The sequence below is a fragment of the Enhydra lutris genome, unplaced genomic scaffold, assembly GCF_002288905.1.
Source record: "Enhydra lutris kenyoni isolate GAN:26980312 unplaced genomic scaffold, ASM228890v2 scaffoldscaffold13, whole genome shotgun sequence".
Lineage (NCBI taxonomy): Eukaryota > Metazoa > Chordata > Mammalia > Carnivora > Mustelidae > Enhydra > Enhydra lutris.
Window position 1 is genome coordinate 38,578,477 of NW_019154097.1, and position 18,356 is coordinate 38,596,832.

General features: G+C 64.0%; 1 protein-coding gene across 2 annotated transcripts; it reads right to left on the reverse strand.

Annotated features, from left to right (window-relative positions):
• Nucleotides 1-438: 438 nt before the first annotated feature.
• On the reverse strand, nt 439-18,042 carry LOC111145736 (WD repeat domain 5). 2 transcript variants are annotated; one of them, XM_022500900.1, is made up of 15 exons: nt 17,958-18,042; nt 17,151-17,239; nt 14,896-15,089; nt 14,154-14,262; nt 13,737-13,810; nt 13,281-13,370; nt 12,996-13,085; nt 12,733-12,816; nt 9,291-9,346; nt 6,031-6,077; nt 3,642-3,717; nt 2,802-2,835; nt 2,444-2,518; nt 1,888-1,975; nt 439-829 (listed from the first exon to the last, which is right to left on the reverse strand). In XM_022500900.1, the coding sequence occupies exons 3-15, from the start codon at nt 14,974-14,976 to the stop codon at nt 729-731; spliced, it is 1,005 nt and encodes a 334-aa protein (XP_022356608.1). In that variant the 5' UTR covers nt 14,977-15,089; nt 17,151-17,239; nt 17,958-18,042; the 3' UTR covers nt 439-728. The 2 variants fall into 2 exon arrangements, with proteins under 2 accessions (XP_022356608.1, XP_022356609.1); XM_022500901.1 differs by lacking the exon at nt 17,958-18,042 and having other exon boundaries at nt 14,896-15,076; nt 17,151-17,287.
• Nucleotides 18,043-18,356: the final 314 nt, after the last annotated feature.

Below are 18,356 nucleotides of genomic sequence, written 5' to 3' on the forward strand. Positions count from 1 at the left end.
TGCGTGTCCCCAGGGTGTCCCCAGCCCCCTGACGCACAACTGACCTACAGAGAGAGCCGAGTCCTTCCCGCAGGCATCCTCAACTTCCTGCTGCCTCGGAGACTTTCTCAAACGTGGCGACACGCCCCCTTGTTACCAAGGCCGCCAGCCAGGGGACACAGGGAGCTAGAGCGCGACGCCAGGCTGTCCGCACAGGGACCACGAACTCCCACACACAAAGGGTTTTTACACGGAAATAACCTTACAGTGTTCTGCGTTTTCCAGAAAGACTGAAACACACTGGGCACGACTACAGCAGGAACCGGTGACCGCGGACCGCGTCGTGGGGCGTCTATGAACAGACAAGGGGGCTGGCCGCGGGGCTCACAGCGCTTGCACTGGGGGGTTAGATACCGAAGAAGGTACAGAACGTTTACTGGAAAAAAACACAACTCATGATAAAGTGAACTTCACTCTTCTGTAATAAAAAATTAAAAATTCTTGTTGACTCTTGTTTGAACACAATACGGACGAGAAACTTCCCCAGACAGTGGAAGAGGGATCGGCAGGAAATGCCACCAGCAACTTGAAGAACTTTCTGGTGGGAGACCCCCCCCCTCCGCCGCACCGTCCTCAGAGGCGGCCGAATCCGGGCCCCTCCCGACCCCCAGGCCCAGACGCCAGGGCGCACTTCCAGACGCCGCGCTGGGCCACCGGCCACCGTCCTGACCGCCCACAGCGCCGGGCGTCTAGCAGTCGCTCTTCCACAGCTTGATGGTCTTGTCGTTCTCCAGCGCCGCTGAGGCGATGATGTTCTCCGTCGGGTGGCACGCCGTCGAGATCACCACGTCTGCAGCGGAGACCGCAGCCACGTCGGCCCCCGCTGCAGACCTGCTCTGCCGCCCCAGGGTCGCGCTCCCACCGCCCCCAGGGCCCCCGCCATGACCGCCGACGCTCGGGGCCGGCACCGTGCGCCCACACTGGGGAGCCGGAGCAGGAGCACAGCGGCGGCCCCAGCGCTGGGGAGGTGGCAAGCGGCACGACGCGGCAGCCTCCGCGAGCACCAGGGGTGGCAGCGGCACCAGCAGGGCCGGCTTCGGGAGCCCGGCTCAGCACCCAGCGCAGCGGGCCCCCGCGGTTAGAGAGCAGCACGGGTCTTGCTGTGTAGACAACATGCCCGCACTCACGGGGACCAGAGCCCGTGCTCCCACCACCCCCCACTGCTGCTGGGCCCAGGCACACTCCCCAGGGCAGGCTCTGCCCCCACCAGGAAGCCCCCATCTCCAGAATTTTCCCACTTCCCGAGCAGCTACAAAGCGGTGGGTGGGCTGGCAGCAACTGAGGCCCGGGGCTGCTCCCAAGGAGCTATTACGTGGGCAGACCACGCAACGTGGCAGCTGACCTGCAGGTCGAGGCTGAGTCCCCAGGGGGTGGAGGTGGCTGTAAGGGATGGGAGCAGCGCACTCAAAGGACCTGACGATCGGCCTCCCCAAGAGTAGGCGGAGTAGGGGCAGCCTCCGGGGTCAGAGGTGCCAGCAGAGGCGGCCCTCAGTGCTGAGGCACAGGCCCCCCGAGAGGTGGGTCAGAACCCTGAGAGCAACAGAGCCTCTAGTCCATGGCGGATATCCTTGGACCCACGCCGGTCTCGACGCGGGACACACATGGGCCACGTCCACACACGGAGCCTACGTGGACTTTGAAGCCAGGGAGATGGCCACGAAGAGACATTAAAGCCAGACCCGGCCCTGGCCAGACGGGAGCTCGGACAAAGCCACCTGCCAGCCACTCCGAAATGGGGGCATCCCCTGGGCCACCAGAAGGCCGAGGAAGACGAGAAGCAGACGGCGTGACAACACACCCTGGCTGTGTAAACGTGGGTGTGCGGCCGGCCCGGGTCCCCGCGCTCACCTGTGTGGCCCTGTAATTTCTGTACGATCTCCTTGGTCTGCAGGTTCCAGATGTACACCAGGTTGTCCTCAGAACCAGACACGATCCACTAGGAACAGGAAGACGGACAAGGAAAGCCCAGTCAGAGCTGGCTCGTGAGCAAGAGGCCCTCTCCCCGCACGTCCACACCCGTCCACACCCACCCTGACGCTCACCCTCCCCGCACTGCCTGCGAGGCCGCGCTCGGCCATCAGAGCCCGCTGGGACCGAAATCGTTTCCTCGAATCGCCACTCTCTCGAGGTCACGTCCGGTTCTGCCGAACGCCACCACCCACTCCAGTCACGTCCCAGCTGGGCGAGCGCGTGAATAGGGCCCCGGGCTGGGCAGCAGAGCCTCGCAGAGACGACGCTGCACCCTCGGCCTCCACCAGGGAGAAGATGACCATCCCGGTCACGGGTACCATGTGCTGTGGGCACAGAGGAACGCCCCAGGGACACAAGCCAACCTGTGATGGGGTCACCTCTCAGGAGGGACAGCTGGCGGGGCGAGAAGCTCCTTAGCCCGCAGAAAACCTACCTTCCCTCCAGTGACTGAGAAATTGGCAAAAATGCAGTATTTCTCATTCTTGTGGCCAGTGTACGTCTTCAGGCACTGCGAAGGCAAGGGAGGCGGTATGTCCACTGAGTCCCCATTTCCCTGCACTGTGGACGACTGTGGGCGTCTGGAGAGCAGGCATTTCATAGCCGACCAACCTTGGCCCTGAGAGCTCCCTACACACCCTCAGCGCCTCAGCACGGGGCGGAAGCTTTCCCAGGCAGCCTAGCGAGCTGCGGACTCCCCAGTCTGACAGACACGCCCTGCGCCAACCCAACGGAGGCGGCTCTGGGAGCCCCTCTTGCTTCGGACCCCGGCTCGGCTCTGCCCCAGCACTCACCTTCCCTTTGCTGTAGTCCCAGAGCTTCAGCGTGCTGGAAGGCAGAGAGAGGGGTGAGTCACCTGCCTTCCCGAGAGTCCCTGCTGCCACTGTGCACCCGCCCCCACCCCCGCGGGCTCACATGTGGAGCAAAGCCAAGGGCCGAGCCCCACCCCCGGCAAGCACGGGGGGCCCCTCAGTGGGCACGTCCCCTGACGCGTCCGAGAGCGCAGTGTGCGAACCCCACACGGCTCTGCTGCTACGAGGAGGCTGCCGGGCGCTCCGGGAATCAGCCCGTGGCTCGCTCCCCCTGCGAGAGCGAGGGGGAGCTTCCGGAAATGTCCAGACCAGATCTCAGGGCAACAAACCATCCCCCTTCTCCCTAGGTGGGGATTCACTCTTCCCGAGAGTGCCAACAAGTGCCAGCTGCATGGCTCTCTGGCAGGCTTCGGGGCCAGGTGCGGGTCCCCAGAGACCCCCCGAAGTGCACACAGGGCAGCCAAAGCCTGAAGGCCTGCCCAGAGGGGGCAAAAGCAGCACCAGAGTTCGCTGGGGGAAACCCAGCTGCTCACGGCTGGAGCCGGAGCTGCTCCGAGGCCGCCCCTGCCCCCGCTCGTGCAGACAGGGGGCCTGCAGGAGGAGCTGCCCTGGCCACACAGCGGCCACTGAGAAGCCTGGACCCCAAATCCTTCTTCAGCCTGGAGACCCAGCCCCCAGCACGGCACCTGCATTCCGGAAGTTTACCTACCGGAAGCGTGGCCCATGCACGCACAGGACTTAAACCTCTCTCATATCTACGAGTGTTGACACTGGTAGGAGTGACTCCCCCACCCCCACCCCATGGGAGGTGGTGGCACTTACTTGTCCAAGGTCGCGGCCAGGATGTACTTGCCGTTTGGAGAGAACTTCACAAAGGACACAGGTGGGTTGTCGTCATCTGTGTGGGAAACACAGAGACAGGCTGATGGAGGAGCGCCGGGCCCGTGCCCAGGGGAGGAGAGGAGAGAACAGCCCCCCATCACCACACGGGGCCATCCGAGTGGGGACGCTGCCACCGGTGCCCACACCGCCACCTGGAACGGGTCCCCAAGGAGCCCAGCACACCTCCCTTTGCCCGTCCCTGGCACGGCCGGTTCTCCTCGATGTTTCTCGGGTCCCTGACGGGCGGGGGCCTGACCACCCCCTCTGCCACGAGGGCTTAGGAACAAAGAGCCTGTGGCCAGTCAAACTCGGGGTGCCTGGCCTTCTGCCAACATGGGGTCAGTTTCCTCACGTGAAACCGTCTGCAAACGCCCCACCGGACTGAGAAAGTATCACCGCTGAGGGAAAAAGGACTTGGGTGAAGCAGCTCAGATGTTCTCTGCTGCCTAATTAAAGCAAAAGGTCTGCAAAGTCCATCTAGAAACAACCCTGCTGGCGCGACACCACACCCCGACTTCTACACTCGGGTCCGAAAGCTCACCCCGGGCGGCCCAGGAACTCGGGAAGAACCACCGCCAGGGGCTGCCCAGGGTGAGGCTGGCACCTGCAGCCGCGTGACAGCCCTGTGACCCTCACATCGGGAGGAGCGCGTTTCCCCCCAGGTGAGAAGGACAGAACCAGGGCCGTGCACCCTGGTGCCGGAGCAGGGGAGCGGCAGGCCGCGTTACCACCTCGAGGGACCTGGCCACCGCACGCCGGGGGCCGCTGCTCCCTCTGACACGTCCCAGACACTGCAAAGGCACATGAGAAGGCGTGAGGCCAGAGGGCCCTCCTCGGGGCACAGGGGCCACACCAGGAAGGCAGGCCCCCAACTCAGATAGGGGAGGTAGTGCTGGTGTTTCCGACCCAAGCTCCAGGACCAAAGTGTCGCAGGGTCCGCGAAGTTCCAACCCCCTCGACCTGACTTTACGAACAGGCTGGGGACACGGCTTCGCACGGCCCTCCCTCCCATGGACGCTGCGGGGGTCGAGGCCTGGCGCTGGTACCTGCTGGCTGCCAGCCTGGAGTGAGCGAACGAGCCCCTCCAGGCCTCCACTTCCTGCCCGGCTGCGGGGGGGCCGCGAGGATGTGTTAACATCCACAGCGCTCAACACAGCACGCAGCGGGCAGCTCCGGCGGGGGCTGTGCCGGCCCCTGGGGACAGAGGCCACAGACTCGGCGTGAGGTCACGTCACCAGAAGCGTGGACTCATAAAGCAAAAACCGCCCCAGGCCACCACTGGTGGGTGGAGGGCTGAACAGCGTCCCTCCCCAACTTCGCATGTCGGGCCCTAACACCAGCGGCTCAGCTCTGTAAGGACACAGGGCCTTGCACGGGGCTGACTCGGTTAAAATGCAGCTGCTACAGGGACCCTGCTCCAGTCTGAGCAGCGTCTCTACAAGAGAAAAAACTGGACGCCAGGGGCGCGCACACGAGACAACCACGGGAAGACACGGCAGAAAGTCGAGGAGAGGCCGCAGGAGAAACCAGGCCTGCCCACGCCTGGGTCTCGGAAGCCAGCGTCCAGGATGCGGGGATAAACCCTGGGTAAGTCGCCCAAGCTGGGGTGCTTTGCTGTGGCGGCCCCAGGTGGCCCCAGCCAATGTATAAAGCCACATGTGTCCCCGAGGCCCAAGGGAAGGCTGCGGAGCCTCAGAGGCGCCACCTCCTGGACAGGGTGTAGGCCAGCCGCTGCCCCGGCCCACCACCCGGAGCTCTACCAGCTACCCTGTTTCACACTTGACCTGAAACTGCGGGGACCCTCCAGGTGGATTCGCAAAACCCAGGGCTGCCTCCCCATCGCTTTCAGGGGCTCGGGGCCCTCCACAGGCTCAGCACCCACCCTCTGGCCACACAAACACCTGTCTTTCCATGACCGACCCCCGTCCGTCTGCAGAGACCCCAGTGTCCGTGACACCCCAGCAGACGGGGTGACTTCAGGGCTGGGGCTCCATCCCGTGTGCTCAAGGAATGATGCAAGGAGAGTCCCACAAGGGTCTGGCAAGTGCAGGCAGAGGGTCTGAGGGGCTCATGGGGCTGAGGACACGGCCAGGCAGTCCCGAGTAAGGGCTGACCGCAACAGCGCGGGGCCCCGCCTGGGGAGGGCACAGGAAGGTGCCAGAGGTCAGCAGGGAGGAGCTGCCGGGAGCTGGAACCACTCGGTACGGGAGGGAGCAGATCCAGGACGAAGAGATGGGGCTTCCCAGAAACCACACGTGACGGAGGAGGGGAACAGTGACCGCTGCTGGGCGGGACACCCCGCCAGAGAGCCCACGCCGGTGGCACTCACCGATCAGCGTCTTCAAGCACTGGCCCGAGGCGGTGTCCCAGATCCGACTGCAACGCAAAAACAGCAGCAAGTTTTTACAAAGCAAGACGGGAGCCACTCGAGGCACGCGGGCTCCCAGCGAACACGGACGTGGAGACGAAAGCCCCGTGAGGCGAGTCTCAGCTCCCAACTGCTCCGCGCCACCGCTCCTTCAGCAGCGGCCCTCACGCCCGCAGGGGCCTGGCCACCGTGATGGGAACGGAGGACAGGGAGGGAGGCGCTGGGAGCCCCGCCTGTTCTCTGGCACAAACATTCCAGTCTGGGACCTTGTTTCCACAGAACCACAGCACCGTACGATTTTCTGGATGTTCCTCTAGTTCAGAAGCGAGAGAGCATGTTCAAGGAGCTGCTGCCTAGGACAGACGTGCCGGTTCCAGCGTGTCCGTGACCTCCGTCCACGCAGACACGGCTTCAACAGCAGATGCGCGTTAGCGCCTGGCCGTCCGCGCCAGAGGCCCAGCAGCGGGGACACCGGCCCACAGGGCGACCCTGCACCTTCCTAACGTTCTCTCCCACCTTCCTACCCCTGCCAGGGGACGTCCTGGCCCAGGATCCCACATCACTGGCCACGGGGGACGCTTCCGCGCTGCTGACTCCCTGACCGCAAGGGGCCTGGGGGTGGGCGCGGGGTTGGCGAGTCTGCTCCTGCGCCTGGCTCCGCTCTGCCTGCCCCGCCACACCCCTCTTCTGGGAGGGACCCCGGCACCAGGCACTGTGTCGTGTCCTGCAGCAGGCACACGTCAGGGCTGGGTGCTGTGACCAAGCCTCGGAGTTGCTGCCCAGGCCACAGCAACCTCGCGGCCTCCAGTCCTCCTCGCCCTCCAGGCCCGCAGTCTGTACCCTCTCACTGCAGAAAGGCCGTGGGGGGACCCTCTGTGGAACTGCCCCGTCTGCCAGGCAGGGGCGGGTCCCCACCAGGGACGTATACACAAGCGGTCCCAAGCCCCAGCTCGCTGCTTCCTGTCCTCCAGTCACGCTTCGTCACTTTCTCCACATGCTTGTCCCCTTCCCCGTTAGACGCATCCTGAGTTCCCGCACCTCCCTGCCGCCGCCCTGCTCACCTGCTAACCGCTAATGCCCAGGGCCAAGGAAGGCCGTCCGTCTTCGCACCTCCACCTCCCCGCTCAGTCTCGCTTTGTAACCAGCAGGGCCCAGCGGTTCGAAGCTGGGGCGCCAGAGCCGCGTGTGGCACATATCCTGGCTGCCACCCACCCACCCGCGCTGGGAGGACAACCAGCGAGTGTTCAGCGGCCTCTGCTCCCCTCCTGCCGAGTGGGGACAGCGCTGCTGGGAGGCTAAAGTCGGTGCTGGTCAACCGTCGTGTCCACGGCTCCTAACTCGAAACACAGACCCTCTGGAAGAGAGAACGCTCGACCCTGTTAACCAGGAGCTCCCAACACCACGAAATGAGGGGCAGAGGGGCCTGGCGTGCTCCCGATTTAACTGGACACGGGTTCAACGCGTTACGGCGAGGTGACCAGTCTGTCCCACTGGCGTCCTCTGCTCGATCTCCATCGGGGCGGCTGCCAAGTCCTCGCAAGTGCCTGTCTGGGCTCTGCCGGTGACACATCACGGAGATTTGCCTGCTGACACCATTCACCAGGTGATAGACTTCCAGATGTCGATCACACTGTGACAACCCTTTCACTGTCTGAGAAACCCCCGGGTCGCTGCTGGGCTCAGCCTGCGGACGGCTCCTCTGGAATTCCGACACCGATATTCCCCAGCGAAGCCTGGATCTCTTTCCGGACTCACGGCAGAGGTTGGGGCGGAGGGTCACGCCAGCCCCACCAGGTGCGCCGGTTGGGGCCCCTCCTTGTTCTGTGGTCACCGGAACAGCTTCCCAGCGTCAGCGTCGGGAACCCGGCCCAGCTCCAGCGGAAGTTCACAGGCCCGACCGCGCGCAGACCTTCCGCGGCTGACTCAGCGAACGGGAGCTCCCCAGACGTGCCCCGCTCCCCACTTTCCCTCCCCGCTGCCTCCACCCTGCTCATCCTCCCTGCTTCCTTAGCGGAGCTCCTAAACCTTAAAGACTGGGCCGGCCTCAGTAAGGACACAGCTTTCTCACGCGTCTCTCGCTTCTCCCTCTTCTCTAGGTCTGCAGAGTCTGCAGAGCCCGTCCACGGACAACCCCCAGATTGTTCCAGGCTCGTGGGACACAGCCCAGGCTGCAAACGCAGCCAACACACGGCCGTGGGGTCGCTCGGGTCTGCCGGGCCCCGGACACGCCGGACACGCTCCCGTCGTCTAGGAGCGACACCTGCTGCCTCGTGGTCCTCATGGCCCCAGGCCCCACGTGCGCCCCGGGGGGCTGGAGCGCACAGGCCTCTCCCGCCAGCTGTGTGCGACTCGCTCTGCGTCTCTCCCCTTGGGGTACGCTCCGTCCGGAAGCCCCAGTGACGCACACCCAACTGTGCACTCCGCCCACCGACGCCGCTCGCCCCCCCGTCGGTTTCAAACCTTCGCCATCCCTCTGCTCTGCTTCTTGAGAACAAGAGGCAGAAGGTTTCTCAGGCAACGGGATGGCCTGCGGCGAGGGCATCCAGCTGCTACCGTGACGCCCGGTGCAGCGCGCGTCCCCCCTTCCGTGGCGTTTTTACTGGATGCTTTGTTCCCTATTTCCTCTTTCGCGTTTCCTGTTGCTAAATATAGACGAATTCTAGGCACACTTTCGCTCTCCCTTGTCATCGGGAAGCTCTTCTCGGGGCATCATGCAGCCGCTGGCCACTGCCCACCGGCCTCCTCCCAGGGAGCACGCGGGTCGGGCAGGAGGCCCCTCCAGGCCCAGCCTCCTTGCGTGGCCCTGGCCCGGTGTCTGCCGACTTCGGCTGACGTTGACTTCGACACTTTTGCCCGTGCCTCTGACAGAGTCCTCAGTGCTCAGCTGATGAGCCCCAAGCCGCACCAGTGGTATTCACCCAGGCCACACCGGACGTTCCACGGGGAACCGTGTCCCCTGTGGTGGCATTTCCACACCGCATCCTCCGTGGGACGCGAGGCTGCTCCGGAGCCCGCACCCCCCCGCACCCACAAGGAGCAGACTCGAGCCAGAGCGCCCCTGGCCTCCCTGTGCCAGCGGCTCCCCTCCGGCCCCACGTCCGTCCGCCTGCCGCAGCCCACGACAGCAGACCCCTGCCCCGTTTTCGTGGCTGTCCCCAGAGGCCAGAACACCACCTTCAACAAACGCGCGCTGAGAAAGGGACGTGAACTTCCTCACTTACCAGAGCCCGTCGTAGCTACTTGACACTATCAAGGATCCATCCCGATTAAAATGAACCTAGAACGGAGTGGAGGGAAGAAGACACTTACTTCCAAGCGGCCAATGCAGACTGCGTCCTGAGTGGCCGTCCCACGCACGGGAGCCCCCGACAGACACGCCCCGCTCGCCAGCACTGGACGCGACGGGGCCTGCGGGGCTTCCTGCCGATGCTGGCGGACACTCGAGCGACACTGTCGGAGTGACTTTTACTGGGTGTCTCAAGCAACAGGCCCTTTGTCTCACGACGGAGGACTGAATTTACGAGGAAAACCAAGTCCCAACACGTCTCGAGAAGCAGAATCACGTACTACAAAACACGCTCTTGAAACGAAACAAACGCACCCAAGGGACCGCGCCCCGGGGAGAAGAGGCGGGGCCTGGAGAGCCGGGCGGGCGGGCGTGCACTGGCTGGTGGCGCGGAGCCATCTGACCACGGCGACCTGGCCGAAACCATCTCGCCTGACCTCACATTAAATAAAGAAAAGCCAGGAGGGAACAACTCACTTGTTGGGTAACCACCGGAAGAAGGCCCCCGGGCGCGACCAGCCCCCGCGGCCTGCACCTTCGGTCACCTCAATGCCCAGCCCCCTCGGCCCCCATCGCCACACACACCTCTGCAGCCGACAAGCCCCGGTCCCACAACTAAACCGTCTTTGCGTTTCTTCCCTGCTTTCCCGGGGAACCCCAGTGGGAGGGAAGGAGCCGCGATGCCAGGTGAGTCCTCCGCCCACCTCCACCACTTCTACTCTGGGTCCTGGGCACACGTCACGCAGGACGAGCCTTTTCTGTAACAACCAGCACCTCGCAGACACCCCCTCGCTCCCTGCCACCCACGGCACATTTCCCACGGGGGACCGAGTGGCACAGGGGGTGGGGGTGGGGCCGTGGCCACCTGCTGGTCTGCCCCAGCACCACTGCCCAGCTGGCCCTGTCTCTCCTCGGGGCTCGGGGCTGCCCGTGTGGCCGAACCCCACCCGACTCACGAGATGCCAGCAGCATGTGGCCATGATGGCCAAGCTGTCTCCAGACACTGCTGGACGTCCCCAGGGGCCAAGCCACATGCCCAGGAGCACCTGAGAGCTCGCTGCACTGAGCGTCAGGCCCCAGAGTCGCACCACGGCCGCACTCTCGGCGGGCGCAGGCGACACGGGCCGGGAGACACAGAGAAGCCGGGTTCTAAACTCCCGGGGCGCCGTCCGCCACAAGGACGATTCTCTAGCAGCTACGGCACAAAGGTAACGGGTGGGATGAACTTGGCTTTATTTAACCCAAAGTCTCTACGGTACCACCCGCCATGCGGCCGATGTTGAAGTCACCCACGAGCCACGCCTGACTCCCTTCCATCTCACGGACCCGTCAAAGACGCTGAGCGCCCACAGAGCACCTCGCACACCCAGCACGTCTCCATCCGGGCTCTTGGCACTTCACAGGCTGTGCCACCGGCTGTCCAGCTGGCGGCCTCCGGGCCGGACCACTGGGCCCCACGTGCCATCCAGGACACACTCGAGAGGCTTTCTTGCTGTCCGTCCCTCCCTACTGGTGGTCTTGCAGGACGGGCTCGCAGACCAGCTACCTACCCATGACCACCCGCCTATCAGCCCCTCGAGGTAACCGTCGAACTCGCTGCCATCTCTCCGACCACGTTCGTCCCTTTCTTCGGATTTGCAAAACCCTCTATCACGGCCCACTGCACCAGACTCTAGCGAGTTGACGCGGGTCCCCAGAAGCTACCATGGCAACCTTGTGCTCTGCCTTGTTCCCAGCCGCACCAGGACCTCCCCACCCACGCACGCGGCCTGGCTGTTCCCTCCCACCGACACTCAGGAGCAAACGGCAACAGGGCCTCCCGGCCCATCCCCACACTCAAAACGGAAGCACTACGAAGACACGACAAAGGCAAGAAGTCAGACCCTAACGGGGCTGCCTGGTCGGTACTCGGACGACAGTCACTCGGAGCTCTCTGCGGGGAGAACACCGGGCAGGAGGGAGCGCCCGCGAAAGCAGCGAAGCAGGAAACAGGGTGAGTACAAGGAAAAGCCACAGGCCACAGGCCACGCGGCTGCAGCGAGGACCACAGGATGAGACAAGTGGACAGGAGTCCGGACAAGAGCGGACGGGGCCAGACCCGGGCGGGCGGGGGGGGCGGGGAACGGGGCAGCCAGCAGAGTCTGAGCCGTGGGCCTTCCAGCTCCCAGACTGATCTGCTGGAAAGCCAGGCGTGGCCCAGGAGCCCGTGGACAGACACCACGGGTGCCCGAAAAACCGTCCCAAAGGGACGCACAGCAGCGTGGAGTGTCCCCACCACTCAGAGGACAGACAGCAGAAGACACATCAAAACCAGGGCTCCTCGGAGGGGAGACCGGCTACTAGCAGTGGACTGAGCGCTGAGGGTGCAGGAGTCTGACTCTCTCCTCGCTTCATCTGTTTGCCTTTCTTAAAAGGACATTTCGCTTCCGTAGGAGACAAACACTTGACAAGCCCTGCCACTGCTCAGCCTAAGAGTCCGACCCGCAGCGCACCCCTACCCCCCAACTCGCACACCGGCGCCTCCCGGCCTTCCTCCGGCTCGCTTCCCGGGGCCAGCCCACGCCGCTGCCGCGCTCTCCTTGGACTGGGAGCCCCCAGCGGAGGGCGGAGCGCCGGGCGGACAAGGCCCGTCCCCACAGCGCACCGCCTTCCTGGGGCCCTAAGTGCTGGCGGGGATTCTGGGCAGCGAGGGCCCCTCGAGGCCGCTGCAACCAGCGTGCGATACGCGTCCTCAACACATCCGGGCTCTCCAACGGTCTCGGCTGGGCGAAGAAGCCCTTCCAAGGCTGAAAATGCTTAAAATCACGCACCTACACGATTTCGGAAAGTAAAAAGACCATCTGCTCGGTAAAAATAAGCACACTGTTTACAGGATTCCTTCCCCTTTCCAAAAAAAGGCAAACTTGGCTAAGAAACAAGTCTAGGCTCTGCTGACAGAGAGGAGTCTCCGGGCCACTCTCAAGTGGTGAGGTTTGCGATCCAACGGGTACTCTAACCCCGCACGCTCGTCGCACACACGGCTGGCGCGTGCCCGAGGCAAGACGTGGAGCGCACACAGCGCACTCGTGGGCTCCACCCTCCCCGGGCTCTCCGCCTCAGCTAGGTCATCCCGACCTCCTCCACCACCACCCCAGGATCAAAGCCCGCTCCACTCCGGACACTTCTCTGGGGCCACACTGCCCAATGCCTGGCCCTCTTCCAAGCCTGGCCGTCCTACCTGGGCCGTAGGACTCGGCTCTGGGACACCACAACGGGCCCCTCACCCACCTGTGCTTTCACAGGTCCAGGACAGGGAGGCCTCTCTCAGGGTCCCCCGTGCCCCCTCCCCGGCCATCACCCAGTCCTGCACGTGGAATGCAGAGCCCGGTGGGACTTACCGCTGAGACCGGGTCCGAGTGCGCAGGCAAAGTCTTGAGGCACTTCCCTGTTTTCACGTCCCATATCCTCACACTTTCATCAAACTGAAGACAAAGGAAAAGGTTAAGGCCCTTCCATGGCGGGGGGGCCTGGTCCTCTGGAACCCAAGACCTGCCACCACTGCCCCCTTCGCTCCCCAGCACAGCAGAGAAGACTCAAGGCTCAACTCCCAGGCCCCCGGCTCCCCAGCACCGCCCCCCACACCCCGAGGCATCACACTTACGGAGCCCGAGACGATGAGGTTGGACTGGGGGTTGAAGTTACAGCAAAAGACATAGTTACTGTGGCCCTTCAGGGTTTTCAGACACTTGCCCTAAAACCAAGTATTGTCAGACTAAGTTACTCCCAGTGGTTATTTCAACACCGAGCCCACAGGGGCCCGAAGGCACATCTCCCCCCGAGCGGGGCTGCCCATGACCAGCTGATCCCCAGACTGCCCTTGGACTCCCACGCCGTGCCCCTCGTCCACACACAGGCTCGGCCAGGAGCGGCACCCGGAGAGGCTTACCGAGCTCACGTCCCAGATCTTTAGGGTTTTATCATCTGAGGCGGAAACAAGGAGGTTGGAATCTGACGACCAGGCCACATCCGATATGCCCTGGGGAGTGAAAACACAGAGCTATCACCTTGACGGGACAGCGAAGGGCAGATCGTCTGACCGAAGACAAGGAAGCGTATCGCTCCACCATCCAGACCCTCAAGCTACCCCGGACCACACAGACGGACACTACGCGGTCCCCCAAGGAGAAGTGTGCTCTCTCGCAGTCTGGCAGAAACTTGACTGGGAAGGTCAAAAGCATTTGCTTAAAAAACAAGAAGCAAACAACTATCAAATAACTGGGGGTTGGGGGCGGATGGGGAGGTCAGAGCTCCACCTGGTGAGCCCGGGGATGGGTCCCACCACCCCGCCCGGGGGACCTACAGCTGCCCGTGCTCAGCCTCAGCGTGCAGGGCTCATACCCACCAGCTTGTGACCAGATATGGTTTTCTCAAATTTTCCATCATACGCTCCCCAAATTTTAATGAGCTTATCAGCAGCTGAAAGAAAGGAAACAAAGGAACTGGGGTGCTTCAGTCATTCTGAGTGCAAAATCGGGGCTTCCCATAAGAGCCCTGGGAACGGTGCGAATCCCTCAGGAACCCCCGTGAACAGGCTCCACGCACAGGGACCGCCAGCGCTCTAGCACAGGCCGTCCACCCCTTCCCCTTGCCCCAGGCCCGTCAGTTCAGAGCAGCAAAGGGCCCCAGTTAGGGTGAGGGGCACACGGCTGGCTGCAATGCCTCCGTGGCAGTGTTAGGAAGCAAGTCCTCCCTCTGTCCCCGGCTTCCGGGGGCAGCTCCGATGGCCTCTGACAGGAGCTCACACCCTGGTGATACGTACACGAACTTGCCAGCCACTCCCCGTTCGGGCTGAATTTCACGGAGGACACGGCTTTCGTGTGGCCGGCCAGGGTGAACTTGAGAGCATAGTTGGGTTTCACGGGGGTCGGCTGTCGAAGAGACAGTGGCAGTCATGGAGCGGTAACCATGGTGCTGGCTTCCGGCTCAGACCCACCTCCTGAGCCCCAAATCCATACTCCAGGCGCCTGCTATGCTCTCTGAAGTCGCCTTTCAGACTGGACGGGTTTACATCGGGGCTATCCCCCCTCCACAGCCCTGCTTCTCCTGCAGCCCCCTCCTCAGTGCCCCTGCACCACGAGGGGCTCAGCATGGAGGCCCCTCAAGGCCTCATCACCCCAACACGACCGGAAGCCCCGTCTGCGGCACCACGTGCGGCAAGCACACCCTGAAGGTCACAGCCTTGCTCAGAGGCCCGTGTGTGCGGCCTGGTGTCCACCGAGGGGGTTGGCAGACCTGCCTGGGCACCGGACCTGTGGGGCCAGGGAGGGGGCTTCACGGGAGGCTCTCTGGGTCCCGCAGAGGATCTTACGATCAGGACCAGGAACCTATGTTGGAGATAAAGCCCCCTCCGCAGGGGACAGGCCTGGGCCTCGGCACAGTGAACAGGCACTGGTTAGGCATGCGGTGGATGACAGAAAACGCAGAGTCTGAGAAGAAGCCTCTCCAGGGAGTGTGCGGCCTGGGCACCCCCCACGGTTTCCCCACAGCCCTCAGGGACGTGCCTTGCTCTGCGTGGCCGAGGAGGAAGGGGTGGGCTGCGCTCTGGCGGCCTCCGTCTCTGGCTTCTTCTCCTCCGTTGCCATGGCTGTAAAGCCCACCGGGCAGGGGGACGGGCGGGAGACGCGGGAAGCGGAGTTCACAGCTCCACACGAAGGCCCCCGAGCGCAAAGAGCTAATTGAAACCTACAGTGGGGGGCTGCGGCCAATAAACAAACCAGATTTTACAAGTTACTTCCCAGAAAAAAGGATGAAAAACCTCTGCCCACCTTGCCGGGCCCTGCAGCAGACACGCCGCTGCTGACGAGGGCCCACTCCCTCTGTGGGCCCAACTCGCCCTAACCCTCCGCACAGGCGAGAAGCAGGCCCAGGCCCCTCTTGCCAACGGAATCCCAGGCCCCACCTTCAACGAGCTCCTACTGTTGTCCTCCGCAGGGAAACGGAGCGCCGTCTAGGCAAACAAAACACAATTTTCTTCAAAGAGCCCTTGAAATGTCAAAAAAAAAACAAAAAAAAAACAAAAAAAAAAAAACAAAACCAACCCAAACAGCAGGAGACTGCGCTCCGGGGTATAGAGATTTGGGAACTCGTCCAACCCTCCCAAGTGATGGCACGGTGCTTAGCCGCCACGTTTGAAAACAGACAAGGACAGACCCCCCAGCCCCCGTGGTCTGGCCCCCCGGGGGCCTTCCCTGCCGCCAGGTCCAGACATGAGGCGGCCTCCAGAGCCCCAGCAGCTCAAAAGGCGCCCTGTCCCCCGCGAGCCGACGGCAAGACACAAAAGACACGGCCGGGAAGCGAGAACCGGGGCCAGCGTGCCTGCTGCGGAGGCCCGAAGCCCACGGATGGGAGGGTGGCAGCAAGCTCGTGCCGCAGGAGGGGGACCGCGGCTCCATTAGGTTTAGGCGTGACAATGGGAGCTGCTCGCGGGTGCCCAGGATTCCAGAACCTGGATGCGCCTCCTAGAAGCACCCCTGGTGACTCTGAAACGGGGCCACAGGGCGTCCTCGCAGACATCACCGGCCGTCCAGTTCCCATCCGACTCCCAGCAGTGCACACCGCCGTTAAGCTAACGAGTTTACAGTGTGAGCTCTAGCTCGGCGCTCCACACTGAACGCTTGAGCGACTCCCGGTCACACCAAGGCAAAATGGAAGCCATCGAAAAAGAACACGTCTCGAAGTCTCTATCCAAGAGGAAGGCAGAGAAATGACAACACGACCCAGCCATGCAGATCACAACAGATGTGGCCCCGGCCGGCCGCCTGCAGCAAGGACTCCTACCCCAGGGTGGACGGTGCTGCACCCAAAGCCCCAAGGCACTAGGGCGGGGGAGGGGCAGATCGCATAATCGCACCCAGGGACGGACCTGCCGGCACAAAGCCGGTGCCCAGCAAGTGCTGCTTGGTGATTCGACCTAGTGCAACCTGGCCACGCCAGTTAGCCCAAGTGCTGCCTTCCCCACGGTGGGACGGACAAGCGGCAGCTAAAGAGGACAGCCGGGAAGGATTTCACAAAACCCAGCTTCTGAAGAAGGTACCCAGGAGCTGAACCCAGCATCTGAAGAAGGTACCCAGGAGCTGAGGGAGGTGTGGGGGACAAACGGCCGTGGGAACAGAAGAGGCTTCCTCTGGGTAAACAGGGCAGACCTGCTCCTTTTAACATAAAAACAGAGACCCACCGGGAGATGGGCTGTGACTCCCTGCCCTCAGGTGAGGACCCGGGAACACAACAGACAATCTCCCAGAGAAGGGGTCGAACCCCCCCGCACAGCTCAAACCCAATCTGCCGGTCCCTTGGGCTAGCAAAACATGAACATGCAAAAAATCAGGGAGACTGCAAAGAAGACAATTTCTTGACTCCACACTCCCCCCCCACCGTTTCCACTTAAGAGGGGAAAAAGCCTTGCATCCTCCATCAACACTCTCGGGAAGCAGCCGGGCAGCAGGTCACCGGCTCCGCAGGGAGTCCACGACGGGGAAGGCAGCTGCTGTGCTGCGGGAACACGTGTGTGGCCTCCAGACCACATGCCACCTGCCCCCGTCTACACTCATGGGTCCTTCACCCCGTGAGCCTGACCACCCACCGCCCAGCCTCCCAAACCTGACTGCTCGGGGGCCCTCCTTCTCAGATGCAGACTCCTGGCCTGCCGCCAGAGACTGGGCCCCCGGGTGAGATCACCTGACACGCAGGTGGCCAGACCAAGAGTGGGGGGATGCCGCCCGCCCCACCTGTTCCGCCACCAGCTTCTATCCGACCTTACCTATCTGCCTCCTGGGGGGGAGGGCCAACCTCAGAGGCAGCGTCCGGCGCAGCACCTGCCAGGGTGTCTGAAGGGCCTGGAGAACGGACCTGGGAGGCGAAACCGGAATGAGAAGGCTGCAGGGAGCGACTCTGCCATCACCCAAAATGGCTCTGGCACACAGGCTGGAGGTGGTGCGGGCGCGAGGGCCGGAGCCGCGGCTCTCGCTGCGTGAGGGCGCACCGCACCTGGGGAGCCCGCTTCTGGGGGAGACACGGGGCCTGGCGGGCTGGGCTGAGGGCGGGCAGCAGGTCGGGGTAGGGGGCGTTTCTGCAGGAGAGGAGAGCGGACGGGTCGGCGCGCCAGGCCAGCGCCAGTCGGGGGGTCTGGGGTGTCTTTGGAGCAGCAGCGGAGAGCAAGGGGGAGATGCGCGCGGGCTGCTGAGGGAAGGCACAGTCCCCGGGCTGAGGGCTTGTCACCTGGCCGCTGGGGGAGGGGCCGCTGGGGAGTGGCCGCACGGGTGGGCGCTGGCGGGAGTCTCCGGGACCCACAGGACGGTCGTGGGGGGATGTTTGGGGAGGGGGCCGGGGACTCGAGTACGGGGACAGGGCCGGGGCCGGGCGCGGACGAGGGGCGCAGAGCGGGCACCCGGAAGGCAGGCGGTGGGAGCGCGGGGCGCCTGCACCGGGAGGGCTCTGGCGGGGCTGGGCCGGGACCTGGGCCTAGCCCGCCGGAACACGTGTGGCGACGGGGCGGCCCGGGGGGGCAGCCGGCGTCGGCCCCCGCCCGCAACCCGGGTGCAGTCCCCGGGCTGGCGGCCCCGCTTACCTGCCGGCCGCAGCGGCGGGGCGGGCGCTCGGGGCGTCGCGTCGCCGCCGCCTGGGCGGGAGCCGGGCCGAGCTGGACGAGGCGGCGCGGGGGGGCGCCGGCAGTGCGCGTGCGCGTGCGCGAGAGGCGGGGCGGCGGCGGGGCGGGGCGAGCGCACAAAGCCAGCCTCTCGGAGGGGCACTACGGGGAGCGGCGAGGGGCAGAATGCCTCGGGCGGACCCAACGCCTTAAAGGGACGGCTTGCGGAGCGCGCTTTCCTGTGCAAAGCGGTAACCTCTGCGTCGGCGGCTGTCGGTCCGTCTCGCGCACTTTCTAAAAACGGAAGTATGTGACACCTCGGGGAAAGTGCCAGTGCGCCCCTCGGAAGCTCCCCGCCCGAGCTCGGCCTGCAGCGGCGTC